The sequence below is a fragment of the Heterodontus francisci genome, chromosome 10 (genome assembly GCF_036365525.1).
Source record: "Heterodontus francisci isolate sHetFra1 chromosome 10, sHetFra1.hap1, whole genome shotgun sequence".
NCBI lineage: Eukaryota > Metazoa > Chordata > Chondrichthyes > Heterodontiformes > Heterodontidae > Heterodontus > Heterodontus francisci.
In genome coordinates this window covers 12,774,199-12,790,009 of record NC_090380.1, presented here as the reverse complement: position 1 = coordinate 12,790,009, position 15,811 = coordinate 12,774,199, and the positions used below count along the sequence as shown (strand labels likewise).

Genomic DNA, 15,811 nt, shown 5'->3' with positions numbered 1-15,811 from the left:
CTTTGTTCTGTTTCCTGCCCGGCAGCTGGTCAAATTGACAGCTTGATTGGCAGCTGGGTGAGGAAACCAGCAGCCAGGGATTCTTGGGTTAAGGACAGGGGGTGGGGGGGGAAAGGAGGTAGATTGGAAGAGATCAGCCATTGGGGCTGGAAGGGGAGGTCGCAGGAAGGGGAGGTTGAAGTCGTCTTTGAGGGACTGGGGGCCCGCTGCTGCTCCTGCTGGCCCACAAGGAGTGCTGGAAAAGGCATTTACCTGTGGAGCTGGCAGCTTCAGTTTCCCCGTCATTGCCAAGTTTCCCAACCTCTGGGGAAACCTGTGCAATAGTGGTGATTTTTCGGGATCCTAATTGTCCTTTAGGAGCCTCATTTAAATATGTTAATGAAGCATCCACCTCCGGTGAGACACTCTGGGCACTACTATATCTGTGTGGTGGGTTGGGACACATTCCCCATATTTAAGTTGTTAACCTCCCACCTGTATACGATTGGAGTTAATATCAAGTCCAATGCCTTAGTGGGAAGTGAACTGTCATACAAGAACACAAGAAATAGGAGCAGGAGTAGACAAAATGGCCCGTGCATGGACCAGTTCCTCACATTGCTTTATGCTATGTTAGTCCACGTGTTGCTTGGCAGTTCCATGTTTACTTGTTTGTCTTGTTCACTTAGTCAAGTACTGTGCTGGCAGGTCTCATAGGTTGATCCACAATAACCCATTCAACACTTACTCCCTTTTCTGGTTAGTACCTTGCACACATTGATGTTGACTGTATAAGAACCTAAGAGCAGGTGTAGACAATACGGCCCATCGAACCTGCTCCGCCATTCAGTACGATCATGGCTGATCTTTGGCTTCAACTCCACTTTATGCCTGATTCACCATATCCCTTGATTCCCTGAGAGACTGAAAATCTGTTTTCCTCAGCCTTAAATATACTCAACCATCTCGGGTTCCTAAGATTCACTACCCTTTGAGTGAAGAAATTTCTCCTCATCTCAGTCCTAAATGATCAGCCCCTTATCCAGAGACTTTACCCCCATGTTCTAGATTCCCCAGCCAAGGGAAGCAACCTCTCAGTGTCTACCCTTTCAAGCCCTTCAGAACCTTGTATGTTTCAATGCGATCACCTCTCATTCTTGTAAACTCCAGAGAATATAGACCCAATTTACTCAGCCTCTCATCATAGGACAGCCCTCATCCCAGGGATCAATCTACTGTACCGCCTCCAGTGCTAGTATATCCTTCCTTAAATATGGAGACCAAAACTGCGCATAGTACTCCAGGTGTGGTCTCACCAAAGCTCTGCACAATTGTAACAAGACTTTTTTATTCTTGCACTCCAATCCCCTTGCAATAAAGACCAACATGCAATTTGCCGCCTTAATTGCTTGCTGTCCCTGCATGCACACTTTCTGTGTTCCTTGTACAAGTACATCGCGTCCCTCTGAACATCAACATTTACAAGTTTCACGTCTTTTCAAAAAATTCTATTTTTCTATTCTTACTACCAAAGTGAATAACCTCGCACTTACCCACATTACACTCCATCTGCCACCTTGTTGCCCACTCACTTAACCTGTCTATATCTATTTGCAGCCTCTTTGTTTCCTCCTCACAGCTTCCATTCCCATCTAGCTTTGTGTCGTCAGCAAGCTTAGATACATTACCCTCGGTCTCTGTCTAAGTCTGTCACGTCCTGGCTTAGTTATCTAATAGTTCCAGTAGTGCTGTAAAAATAGTGGCAGGCACATGTGCAACAGGTTAACATCATGTTCTGTGTATTTTACTTTACTGCCTTCGACCCTCTCCCACACATAATGGAGCATAAATAAATAGGAATAGAACTGGATTGTTTGGAGTGTACTAAAAAATCATATTTGGTATTTTAATCATTTTCCAACAGATCAATAAACTCCATCTGTGTAAGCCCTTAATCAGAGCAATTGACAGCTCCAGTTTAAAGGATGAATACAGCATGGCACAAAGGGTGACTTACAAGTACTACGTTGGGAGAAAAGCTATGTTTGACAGTGATTTTAAGCAAGGTGAGGCATTATTATCACCAGGTACAGGGCAGGCTTATTATTATATCTGTTTTGTACTGTTAGAGGCATGTCGGAATGTTCTGCTGAAAAACAGAATTGTGTCTACTTATTGTATACTTAACATCTCATTCGTTGTGTAAAGTATGTAAAAAGAGAGAACACATAAAATATGCAGGGAGCTTAAACCTTGTACATTGTTATGTCCAGACAGTACATATGGACCAGAGCGATGATATTTTAAAAAGATGACCTCTATCCTCCTCTTTGCAGCCGAAGAATATCTGTCATTTGCGTTTCAGCATTGCCACAGGTCCAGCCAGAAAAACAAGCGGATGATTTTGATCTACCTGCTACCTGTGAAGATGCTTCTTGTAAGTAAGCCACATTATGTAGCAATAATAAAACTAAGTAACTAGGCATTTACATTTTAGGAGGCAATAACAGTTGAAAAAACATTGATACCGAATGTTGTGATTGCAGTTTTTTGACACTGCATTCTGTTTTCCAGCCACACACCAGAGGCGTGAGCACATAATCTAGAGTCCAATGCAGTAGTGAAGGGCTGCTTTTTGGATAAGGCATTAAAACAAGGCCCATTTCAGATCAGTGTAAAAGATCTCATGGTACAATTCAAAGAAGAGCAGTGGAGTTGTCTCAGTGTCCAGCCCAATATTTATCACTCATATAATTTCATTTCTTATTCATTTTCTATTTCTTTTTTTTCCTTTAACACAATACATTTATTTTACAGGGCCACATGCCAACAGTCCAGCTGTTACGAAAATATGACCTTTTGCAGTTTTCTGATGTCACCAAGGCTGTTGGGTATGAATTTTATGGAGACATGGTTTTTTTACTTTACATAATTTATAAGATTTGTGAAGAAAATCTTTACATTTAATACTAACTGGTAATGTGCTGGAGAATGATTCCTCAATTAGTTCAGTGATTCACTGACAAACTTTAGTTAATGTTAAGGACCTGCTGACCTGGAAGTTGACTGTCAGTATTGTTCAGCACTCAAGTTATCTAGTCTAGGGTCTGATGTGGGTTTTGATATAGAAATCAGGCTTATCTCATGACAGTTATAACCACTAGTTTGCTTTGAAATAGGAACATTAAAGTTAGTGTGAGGAAGAGTAGTTTCAATATTAAGTGCACTCCCTAACCAGGAATGTTAGTATTGTTGCCAAATACACTAGTACAAAGCAGAAGTTATGTCACAGTTATACAAAGCCCCAGTTACTATCCATTTAGAGTACAGTTCTGAGCACTGTGTCCCAGGAATGATATATTAACCTTGGAGCGGGTGCAGTGCAGATTCACCAGAATGATATCTGGCTAAAAGGGTTAAATTACGAGGACAGATGGCTTAGACTAGGCTTATATCCCATTGTATATAGAAGATTAAGGTATGATGTAATGAGGTGTTTAAGATGATTAAAGGATTTGATAGGTTACATAGAGAGGAACTATTTCCTCTGGTGAGGGAGTCCGGAACAAGGGGGCATAACCTTAAAATTAAAATTAAGCCATTCAGGGGTGATGTCAGAAAGCAGTTCTTCACACACGGGGTAGTGGAAATCTGGAACATTCTCCCCAAAAAGTTGTTGAGACTGGGAATCCACTGAAAATTCCAAACTTCGATTGATAGACTTTTGTTATGTAAAGGTATTGAAGGTTACCAAGGCAGGTAGATGGAATTAAGATACAGCACAGCCATGATCGAATTGAGTGAAGGAACAGGTTTGATAGTTGAAAGGACCAGGAGTAGACCAATCATCCTATATTATTAACTTGCGTATCTGTCTGAGCGGTCTACAAATCCGTCCCTCTGTCCTGTAATGTACACCGAGAATTATACCATTTCCCTTCCTCTTCCTTAAACCTATCCATATGGATTGTGTTTTAACAAAACCGCAGGGAATCCTAATGTTCTAGAGCTGTGATCGAATCCTTCACTCACACAGCCATACCGCCCCATTCCCCTTCCCCATCTCTTGAAAACTCTTTAGCCGGGGATATTAAGTAGCCTGTCCTGTCTGAGTCTGTGCCACGTTTCCATTAAAGCTCCTACATTGTATCCCTCCTTAGTTGTTAATGCTTCAACTCTTCAGTTTTGTTTTGTGCATTTACATAAATATCAATCAATCCTGACTCCAATTGTTTGCATCATTAACCCTAGTTCTTTTTCCTAGTTTTCTCACTTACCCCCTTTTGATATCCCTTGCCCCTTCCACAAACATTGTTTTTATCCCTCAAAGCCTCTTTCTTTTCCTATCTTTTCTAGAATATTTCCTCCATATTTGTTTTAGTGAAGCCTCATGCCCCTATCTCAATAGCTTTATTAATCCTGCTCTCCCTCTTTATTCTCAAACATAGACTTTCCATGCCCCTTGCCATATTAGTTTAAATCCTCCTTACTGCCCTATTAATCTTCTCTGCAGAGAGATTGCTGCCATTTCTGTTCAGGTGAAGACTGTCCCTTCAGGGTAGCCAACTCTTGTTTCAAAACTCTCTCCAGTGCCCCTTCCCTCATGCACCAATCCTGCAGCTCCACATTAACTTTCCTAATTGTGGCGCAGTGGTTAGCACCGCAGCCTCACAGCTCCAGGGACCCGGGTTCGATTCTGGGTACAGTCTGTGCGGAGTTTGCAAGTTCTCCCTGTGATCACGTGGGTTTTCACCGGGTGCTCCGGTTTCCTCCCACAGCCAAAGACTTGCAGGTGATAGGTAAATTGGCCATTGTAAATTGCCCCTAGTGTAGGTAGATGGTAGGGAATATGGGATTACTGTAGGGTTAGTATAAAATGGGTGGTTGTTGGTCGGCACAGACTCGGTGGGCCGAAGGGCCTGTTTCAGTGCTGTATCTCTAAATAAATAAAATAAATTGTCCTCTCCTTAACCTGTCAAATTCATGCACCAGCATGTATTATTTTTATAGTTTATTTTTTAAACAGTGCTGCAGAATCTGCCTCAATAGTCAGTAGTGCAGCATTGGCTGAGAGTGCCTCGCCACTGCTAGATCTGGATCAACCATGAGCCTGGCTCACCTCAGCCTAAACAATCTACTAATCTGGGATCATTTGGAGGGCGAGGGCAACTGATAGGTTCTTTTCTGTATCGCAATGCCCTCCTCAAAACCATTTCCCCATCCCTGCACCCTAATAAAATGAAAGAACTGATAGAATTCTTCACCTCTAAGTTTGAGATCATACAGCCGCCTCTGCTACTTGCTCCCATTCCTCTCTGGCCCTACTCCCAGTCTCCAACTCACTGAAGCCCTAATGCCATGTCATTGCAGTTTCTCTCCCATTCCCCCCAAGCCCATCTTTTTCATGAAACCCATCTCCTGCTCCTTTATTCCTTCTCCCATTGAGCTTTTGACCGTTTAACTATCCCTCCTGGCCCCAAAACCAGCCAACATTGTTAATGGCTCCCTTTCCTCAGGGACAATCCCTCTCCCTTTCAAAACCTCCAATATCATTACTCTTCTCAATATAACCGACTGTTAACCTGTAGGCCCTCTTGAACTTGAATCCCATTTTTAACATTACTTTCTTTGCTAAGATCCTCATAGTTCCTATTTCTGTGCCCATCTGTCTTACAACTCGTATTTCAACATACTCTCCAGTCCGGTTTCTGCCCTGCTCATAACACTGAGACTGCCCTAGCCAAAGTTACAAATTACATGCTCTTAAGATGCTGATATTGCTCTTTGTTCTCGATTTCTCCACAGCCTTTAGCGTGGTACAATCTCTGGAACTCCTCTCTAAATTCCTTCACTTCTCAAAAACAACTACTTGCATTTTATGTGGCCTCCTCTACATTGGGAAGACCAAACGCAGATTGGGTGACTGCTTTGCAGAACACCTCCGTCCAGTCTGCAAGCTAAAATTCTCCAGTCTAAAATTCTGTTGCCTGTATCCTAATGTGAACCAGGTCCCATTCACCAATCACCCCATTGTTCACTGAACTACATTGCTTCCCACTCCAGCAATGCCTCGATCAAAGTCTCTTCATATAATTCAAATCCCTCCATGGCCTCGCCCCTCCCTATCTCTATAACCTCCTCCAGCCCCGAGCTTCCAGTCACCTGTCATTTTAATTCTCCACCTTGCACCCACTCTGATCTCTCTGTCCTTGACCTCCTACATTGTTCTACTGAGGCTCAATGCAAGCTCAAACAGTACCTCATCTTTCGGCTGCACTGAGTTTCAACAATTTTAGATTGTAACCTCTTCGCCCATTTTGTTTTTTTTGCTGGTTTGGCTTTTTTTTCCTGCTTGTTTCTTTTCCCTTATTGTTGCTTTCTGATGGCAGCTTACCAGGATCCTGTCATTCACACTGCCTCTGAATACATCTTTTATTTCTTCACTTGTCCCATTACGACTCACTGTGGCCTTGCACCATGAAACCTTTTTATTATTTAATCTCTCTTGCCCTTCATCTTATAACACAGCTTCCCTTTTGTTGTTATTCCCACCTGCCCTCACCCCCACCGCCTCTTTCACTTGCTGTAAACTTATTACATTTCTAACTTTTGTCAGTTCTGCTGAAAAATCACTGACCTGAGACATTAACTCTGTTTCTCTCTCTCTCTTATATATACTGCCAGACCTGCTGAGTATTTCCAGCATTTTCTGTTTGTTTCTGTTTTTATTTTGGAATTTCAGCATCTGCAGTATTTGCTTATCCATTTATATAGCACCTTTAATATAGCAAAGCACCCCAGGTTGGTTCGCAGGAACTTTATCAAACAAAATTTGGCACTGAGGCACAGCATGTTATTGAAACAGATGACCAAAAAGCTTGATCAAAGAGGTAGGTTTTAAGGATTGTCTTAAAAAAGAAGAGACATGTAGGGAGGCAAAAGGTTTAGCAATAAGAATTCCAGAGCTTAGGGCCTTGGCAGCTGAAGGCATAGCTGCTAATGGTGCAGCAATGAAAATTGGGGATGTACTAGAGGCCAGATATTGAAGGAGTGCAGAAATTTAGGAGGGTTGTAAGGCTGGAGGAGGTTACAGAGATAGGGAGGGGTGAGGCCATGGAGGGATTTGAATTATCTGATGAGACTTTGATCGAGGCATTGCTGGAGTGGGAACCAATGTAGTTCAGTGAACAAAGAGGTGATTGGTGAATGGGACCTGGTGCAAGTTAGGATACAGGCAACAGAATTTTAGATGAACTCAAGTTTATGGAGGGTGCAAGGTGGGAGGCTGGCCAGAAGACTGTTGGAATAGTCAAGTCTAGAGGTAACATAGACATGGCTGTGGGTTTCAGCAGCAGATGAGCTGAGGCAGGGCAGAGATGGGCAATGTTATGGAGGTAGAAGGAGGCTGTCTTGGTGATGGAAAGGATTTGTAGTCAGAGGTTCAGCTCAGTCAAAATGAATGCCATAATGGGGATAGTCTGGTTCAGCCTCAGACAATTGCCAGGCAGAGGGATGGAGTCAGTGACTAAGGAGCAGTGTTTGTGGGACTGAAATCATTGGCTTCAGTCTTCCCAATATTTAATTGGAATAACTTCCTGCTTATTCAATACTGGATGTAAGCCAAGCAACATGACAACTCAGAGGCACTGGAGGGGTCAAGAGAGGTAATGGCGAGGTAGAGGTTGACATCATTAGTGTACATATGGAACCTGACTTTGAGTTTTTGGACGATATCGCGAGAGGCAGCATGTAGATGAGAAATAGTGGGTGTGGGGATGCTTGGGGTCTTCAGTGTTAATGATGCATGAGTGGGAAGAGAAGCCATTGCAGGAGATTCTCTGGCTTACAACTGGATAGATAGGAATGGAATCAGCTGAGGGCAATCCTACCCAGCTGAGCAAGGAAGGAGAGGAGTTGGAGAAGAATGGTGTGATCAACTATGTCAAAGGCTGCAAACAGGTCGAGAAGGATGAGGAGGGCTTTTTTACAAGGGTCAGCCACCTGGGATGTCATTTATGACTTGGATGAGGGCCATTTTACCTGGCCTCACTTTACATTTAGAACCTTTTTTAACCTGACCTTTATGACCAAACTGTTCATCGCCTTTCCTAATCACCATCCATTACTTGCCATCCATTGTGTTCCCTATTCCTGTTTGTTTTTGTTCTCCTGTCCTCCCTTTAAAGTCCCTTGAGTACTTTCTGTGTTAATGATGCCATATAAACACATACTCTTATTATCACAGTTGTCATTGTGGACAAATAGTAACCCCACGCCCACTCCAAACAAATGTCAAGGCAATAAGGGACCTGATTGCTGTTACTGGTTGGAGATAGCCCAGAGTATGGGTTGGGTAAAGGTTTGATTGGGCCCAGTTTTGGAGTGCAGTCTTCTTGTCCTTATTTTTTGTTTAATTAGTGAAGGGAACCTTCTGCTCCTGAATGAAGCTTTGGCGAAACATGAGGCGTTCTTCATTCGCTGTGGAATCTTTCTAATACTTGAAAAACTGAAAATCATCACATACAGAAACCTTTTCAAGAAAGTGTAAGTGCAGAGCATGTCTTCATTGTATTGGCACTTCATTTGCTGTCAGTATGTGTTATGCAGTTTTATAGGGCAATGATCTTTGTGTGAATAATCACACTGCTTCCTGATTAACTTCACTCTGTTCTTCCAGGTATTTATTGCTCAAGACACACCAGCTGCCACTCGATGCTTTCCTGGTTGCGCTTAATTTCATGCAAGTAGAGGATGTTGATATTGATGAAGTCCAGTGTATTTTAGCAAACCTCATCTACATGGTATGTGTTAGATCATCATAATATTCTATTTGGTTTGACTCCAAGTTTTCAATTTGAGGGAAATATAGATTACAAATGTCAGAATTAATATTGTCAGATTTTAGAAAAGTACATTAAATGAACAGAGGGAGTAAGACTAATTGGATAGCTCGTTTAAAGAGCCAGCAGAGGCATGATGAGCCGAATGGCTGTGCTGTATATGATTTAAAAGACTGTTAATTGCAACACCTTGTCTTCCAAACAATACAAATATTAATGTATTTAGCAGTTGATAAAAGAAAAGATTTGATCGTTCCCTTACCAGCATCACAGTTTTGAAGTCCAATCAGTGTTTGACCACACCAGCCTCTCCACTGTCATCCAGCTGGGTGCAACTGCTCTCACCTGGTTCCATTCTTATCTATCTTATCATAGCCTGAGAATCACTTGAAATGGTTCTCTTTCTCCTGCACTGTTATCTCTGGTGTCCCCCAAGGATCTATCCTTAGCCCCGTCCTATTTCTCATCTACATACTGCCCCTCAGCGACATCATCCGAAAGCAGAGCATTAGTTTTCACATGTATGCTGATTGCACTCAGCCCTACCTCACAACCACTTCTCTCGACTCCTTCACTGTTGCTAAGCTATCAGACTGCTTATCCGACATCCAGTTTGGATGAACAGAAATTTCCTCCAATTAAATATTGGGAAGACTGAAGCCATTGGCCGGAATTTTATGGTGGATGGATGAGAGCCGGACTCCGACGTGAAAGTCGTTGGTGAACCCGCTTCCGGCTAGCCCGGGGATCTGTCCCGTATTTTATGGGTCCCCGGGCTTCAATTGTCTCGAGGCGGGACTTCCACCCACTTGAGGGAGGAGGTCCCGCCTCGGTGAGCTGCTGGTCAGTCAGCAGGCCGGCAGCTCTTCGTCCCAGCAGTGCCACTGGGAGCGGTGGCTGCAGCCCAGCCGCCACCATGGATTAAGGAGGGAAGGTAAATAGGGGCATGCCTCACCAGTGGGATCGGTCCTTCCCTGGTCATTTGGGAGAGGGGGGGGATGGGTTGGGAGTTGGGGGGCAGCCCTCAATTGGGCACCCTGTGCCCGACTGCCATGCACCCCCCCCCCCCCCCCCCCCCCACCCCCGGGGCGTGGAAAGGACGGCAGCTATCGCTGGGCGGCCTTTCACGTCCCCAGCACACCCACTTGCCGCGGGTAAAATACCCTTGGAGGCGGGCGAGGGTCCTTAACTGGCCACTTAAGGGTCTTGATTGGCCTCGGGCAGGCCGTCCCCCACCCCCTGTCCGACGCAGTAAATTTGACCGGAGGTGGAAGCGCGGCAGGTAGGCCTCCTGGAGTCTGTGGCTCAATTTTACGCCACCCCCACGCCACCATCCAACCCGCTGGGGAGGTGTAAAATTCCGGCCATGATTCCCCACTCCAAACCCTGTTCGCTAGCTACCAACTCCATTCCTCTCCCTGGCAACAGTCTGACATTAAGCCGTCTGATCGTAACCTTGGTGTCACATTTCACCCCGAGATGAGCTCCCGACCTTATATTTGCGCCAACTCTAAGACCACCTATTTCCATCGCCGTAACATCACCTGACTTTGTCCCTGTCTCAGCTCATCTGCTGCTGAAACCCTTATTCGTGCCTTTGTTACCTCTGGACTTGACTATTCCAGTGCACCCCTGGCAGGTCTCCCACATTCTCCTCTCTGTAAACTTGAGGTCATCCAAAAAAAAAATAGGAGCAGGAGTAGGCCATTCAGCCCTTCGAGCCTGCTCCGCATTAATTATGATCATGGCTGATCATCCAACTCAGTAACCTGTTCCCGCGTTCCCCCCATACCCTTTGATCCCTTCAGACCAAGAGCTATATCTAACTCCTTCTTGAAAACATGCAATGTTTTGGCCTCAACTGCTTTCTGTGGTAGCGAATTCCACAGGCTCACCACTCTCTGGGTGAAGAAATTTCTCCTCATCTCAGTCCTGAAAGGTTTACCCCGTATCCTTAGACTATGACCCCTGGTTCTGGACTCCCCCACCATCGGGAACATCCTTCCTGCATCTACACTGTCAAGTCCTGTTAGAATTTTATAGGTTTCTATGAGATCCCTGCTCACTCTTCTGAATTCCAGCGAATATAATCCTAACCAACTCAATCTCTCCTCATTCGTCAGTCCCACCATCTCAGGAATCAGTCTGGTAAACCTTTGCTGCACTCCCTCAATAGCAAGAACATCCTTCCTCAGATAAGGAGACCAAAACTGCACACAATATTCCAGGTGTGGCCTCACCAAGGCCCTGTATAATTGCAGCAAGACATCCTTGCTCCTGTACTTGAATCCTCTTGCTATGAAGGCCAACATACCATTTGCCTTTTTTACCGCCTGTTGCACCTGCATGCTTACCTTCATCGACTGGTGTACGAGAACGCCCAGGTCTCGCTCAGTTTATAGCCGTTCAGATAATCTGCCTTCCTGGTTTTGCTACCAAAGTGGATAACCTCACATTTATCTACATTGTACTGCAACTGCCATGCATTAGCCCCCTCACTCAACTTGTCCAAATCACCCTGAAGCCTCTCTGCATCCTCCTCACAACTCACCCTCCCACCCAGTTTTGTGTCATCAGCAAATTTGGAGATATTACATTTAGTTCCTTCATCTAAGTCATTAATGTATATTGTGAATATCTGGGGTCCTAGCGGTACCCCGCTAGACACTGCCTGCCGTTCAGAAAAAGACCAATTTATCCCTACTCTTTGTTTTCTGTCCGTCAACCAATTTTCTATCCATCGCAATACACTACCCCCAATCCCATGCGCTTTAATTTTACACGCTAATCTCGTATGTGGGACTTTGTTGAAAGCCTTCCGAAAGTCCAAATAAACCACATCCACTGGCTCCCCCTCATCAACTCTACTAGTTACATCCTCGAAGAATTCTAGTAGATTTGTCAAGCATGATTTCCCTTTCGTAAATCCATGCTGACTCTGCCCAATTCTACCACTGTTCTCCAAGTGCTGTGCTATAAAATCTTTGATAATGGACCCTAGAATTTTCCCCACTACCGACGTCAGGCTGACTGGTCTATAATTCTCTGCTTTCTCTCTACCTCCCTTTTTAAATAGTGGGGTTACATTAGTGACCCTCCAATCTGTAGGAATTGTTCCACAGTCTATAGAATCTTGGGAGATGACCACCAATGCATCCATTATTTCTAGGGCCACTTCCTTAAGTACTCTGGGATGCAGACCATCAGGCCCTGGGGATTTATCGGCCTTCAATCCCATCAATTTCCCCAACACCATTTCTCTACTAATACTGATTTCCTTCAGTTCCTCTCTCTCACTAAGCCCTGTGTTCCCCAACATTTCTGGTATGATATTTGTGTCCTCCTTTGTGAAGACAGAACCAAAGTATGCATTTAGTTGGTCAGTCATTTCTTTACTCCCCATAATAAATTCCCCTGTTTCTGACTATAAGGGACTTACATTTGTCTTCACTAATCTTTTTCTCTTCACATGGCTATAGAAACTTTTAGTCAGTTTTTATGTTCCTCGCTATCTTGCTCTAGTACTCTATTTTCCCCTTTTTAATCCATCCCTTGGTCCTCCTTTGCTGAATTCGAAACTGCTCCCAATCCTCAGGTCTGTTCTTTTTCCTGGCAAATTTATATGCCTCTTCCTTGGATCTAATACAGTCTCTAATTTCCCTTGTAAGTCATGGTTTGGCTACCTTTCCCGTTCTACTTTTGTGCCAGACAGGGATAAATAATTGTTGCAGTTCATCCATGTGCTCTTTGAATGTTTGCCATTGCCTATCCACTTTCATCCCTTGAAGTAACGTTTCCCAATTTGTCATGGCCAACTCGCGCCTCATACCTTCGTAGTTTCCTTTATTAAGATTCAGGACCCTAGTCTCAGAATCAACTACATCACTCTCCATCTTGATGAAGAATTCTATCATATCTTAACTCACGCCAAGTCCCATTGCCCTATCACCCCTGTGCTTGCTGCCCTAAATTGGCTCCTGATCAAGCGACATCTTGATTTGAAAATTCTCATCCTTGTTTTCAAATCCCTCCCTATCTCTAATCTCCTCCAGCCCCACAACCCTCACAGATATCTGCGCTCCTCTAATTCTGGCCTCTTGTTCATCCCTGATTTTAATTGCTCCATCATTGGTGACCATGCCTTCAGTTAGTTGCCTTGGCCCTAAGCTCTGGAATACCCTCCCTATACCTCTCCACCTCACTTTCCCCCTTAAAGACACTCCTTAAAACCTACTTCCTCTTTTGCTCATCTGACCTAATAGCTCCTTATGTGACTTAGTGTCATACTTTGTTTTGTAATGCTCCTATGATGCGCCTTGGGACATTTTAGTACATTAAAGGCGCTATATAAATATAAGTTGTTGTTGTTGATGACTCAAGTTAACACACAGGTACCCTTGACATCCTTTCGACCTGGGTCTGGTGGCTATTGCACCCTCCCTTATACTTGGATGCTTCCAGTATGACGAACGTCAGTTGACCTCCCTGTTCTGGGGTTGGGAGCATGGTGGGAAAGGACTGAGTACAAAAGGTGGAAGTTGGTAGAGGAGAAATTGCAAAGGGGAAGGAGGAAAAAGAATGATGGGCCCAGTAATCAGGCATGGACTGTGGATGGAGTGTGATTGATGAGTTGAATTCCACATAGTTGGTGTTGGTGGATTTTTTTAATAAGGGTGCCATTAGTTGCTGTACTTGCCTGATGATAGAAGCTAGCTGTAATTTAAAGTCCTGCTTTGTAATTGACAAATTATTTGTAATTTAGAGTGTGATTGTGTCTTTAAAATTGCCAGAGTTTATGATAGCATTTTCAATATTTGTCTGTTAATTGACAGAGGAAGGGCTTAGCTGGTGCGATTTTGTAGTGTGTGAGTGACCAGGTTGCCTGATCCCTGCTGTTTTGAAGAGGTTACTGAACTAGCTTTATGGTGGGTGAAGGGGTCATTATGACGGGTTGACTGTCTGACATAATATAACTTTAAGGATGTTAACAACTGATGTCAGCCATGGCTCAGTGGGTCGCACTCACCTGTGAGTCAGAAGGTGGCGCTGGCGCCTGGATTCCCACTTCAGAAACTTTAGCATAGAATCTAGACTGACTGACCCTCCCTCAGTGCTGCATTGTCAGAGATGCTGTCTTTTAGACGAGATGATGAACTGAAGCCCTGCCTGAATTCTCAAGTATATGTAAGTGATCCCATAGGACTAGTTGGAAGAAGAGCAAGGGAGTTCTGGCCAGTATTTATCCCTCACTAAAACTAGAGTGTCTGCTAACCAGCATTGCTATTTGTGGGAGCTTGCTGTGCACAAATTGGCTGCAGCATTTCCTACAGTACAGCAGTGACATTACTTCAAAATGTATTTCATTGGCAGTGAAGCACTTTGGGATAATGTGAGATCATTAAATACGTAAGTCTTTTTGTTAAATGGTATAGAGGAGCTTTTGTGTGTAGTCACGTTCACTGTTTGTTTTGTAGGGACACATCAAGGGTTACATCTCTCACCAGCATCAGAAGCTTGTTGTCAGTAAACAGAACCCTTTCCCACCACTGTCCTCAGTGTGTTAACCAGTCAAGGTTGAAGATTCATGTATTGCCTCCCCACATCAATCCAAGGACACACACGTGGTGGTGGCTGATAGCCTCCTTACCAAGGATCATATGTAAAGCTAACGATAATCTGACCTGCATTCCAGTAAGGATTCCCTGCCACTGTTTGAAGTATTTCCTCTGATCTTCTCAGTGTAATTTTGTATTTCTCATTAAAGATGCAAATGTATTGTAAGGTATATTTTGTTACCTTGAATTTAAGTGGCACCGTTCTTGTAATAAATACAAACTATTCTTTTTATTGAAGTGTGCTGTTTATTTATCTCTGATGCAGAAACCCAGGGATTTAGATTATGCTGTCACCCCATTAGTAACTTTTACCTCATCTAAAATGCTTCAAAGTGGAACACACAACCTACCAACAATTGAAATTTTGCTGGGTCAGCTTACCCTCAAACACCCCACACCTGCCCAAACCAGAAAATAAATTCTATACAAAATATAGTGTATAACCTCTGCTAAACTTGCCTCTTCTGAAATAAGAACAGAAAATGCTGGAAATACTCAGCACATCAGGCAGCATCTGTTAAAAGAGAAACAGTTAACGTTTCAGTACAGCTACAACACTGGCATCTACCGAACAATGTAGAAAATTGCCTGGGTATGTCCTGTCCACAAAAAACTGGACAAATCCAACCCGGTTGATTATTGCCCCACAGGTGCACTCTCAATCATCAGCAAAATGATGGAAGGTGGTGTTGACAGTGCTATCAAGCAGCACTTAATTACCAATAACCTGCTCAGTGATGCTCATTTTGGGTTCCGCCAGGACCACTTGGCTCCAGCCCTTATTACAACCTTACCAAACATGAACCAAAGAGTTGAGGTGAGTGCGACAGTCCCAAACGTCGAGGCAGCATTTGACAGAGTATGGCATCAAGGAGCCTGAGTAAAATTGAAGTCAATGGGAATCGGGGAAAACTCTCTTCTGGCTGGAGTCATACCTACCACAAAGGAAGATGGTTGTGGTTGTAGGAGGTGAATCTTCTCAGCTCTAGGACATTACTGTAGGAGCTCCTCAGGGCAGTGTCCTAAGCGCAACCATCTCCAGCTGCTTTATCCCTCCATCATTAGGTCAGAAATGGGGATGTTTGCTGATGACTGCACAGTGTTCCGTTCCTTTCGCAACTTCTCAAATTAAGAGTCAGTTCATAGCTGCATGCAGCAAGATCTGGATGATGTTCAGGCTTGGACTGATAAGCGGCAAGTAACAGTCATGCCACATAAGTGCCTGTCAATGACTATCTCTAAACAAAAGCGAATCTAACCATCTCCCCCTGACATTCAATGGCATTACCATTGCTGAATCAGCCAAGATCAACATCCTGAGAATTACCATTGATCAGAAACTTAACTGCACCAGGCACGTAAATACTGTGGCTATAA

General features: G+C 43.9%; 1 protein-coding gene across 1 annotated transcript in view; it reads left to right on the top strand.

The window, feature by feature from the left end:
* The window catches only part of pcid2 (PCI domain containing 2), a 63,513-nt gene extending 48,847 nt beyond the window's left edge, over positions 1-14,666 (top strand). Inside the window, exons 10-15 of the mRNA XM_068040117.1 lie at positions 1,904-2,045; positions 2,316-2,416; positions 2,797-2,870; positions 8,398-8,523; positions 8,657-8,780; positions 14,294-14,666. Coding sequence (XP_067896218.1) covers positions 1,904-2,045; positions 2,316-2,416; positions 2,797-2,870; positions 8,398-8,523; positions 8,657-8,780; positions 14,294-14,383 — 657 coding nt within the window. The 3' untranslated portion in view covers positions 14,384-14,666. The remainder of the gene's footprint in view (positions 1-1,903; positions 2,046-2,315; positions 2,417-2,796; positions 2,871-8,397; positions 8,524-8,656; positions 8,781-14,293) is intronic.
* Positions 14,667-15,811: the final 1,145 nt, after the last annotated feature.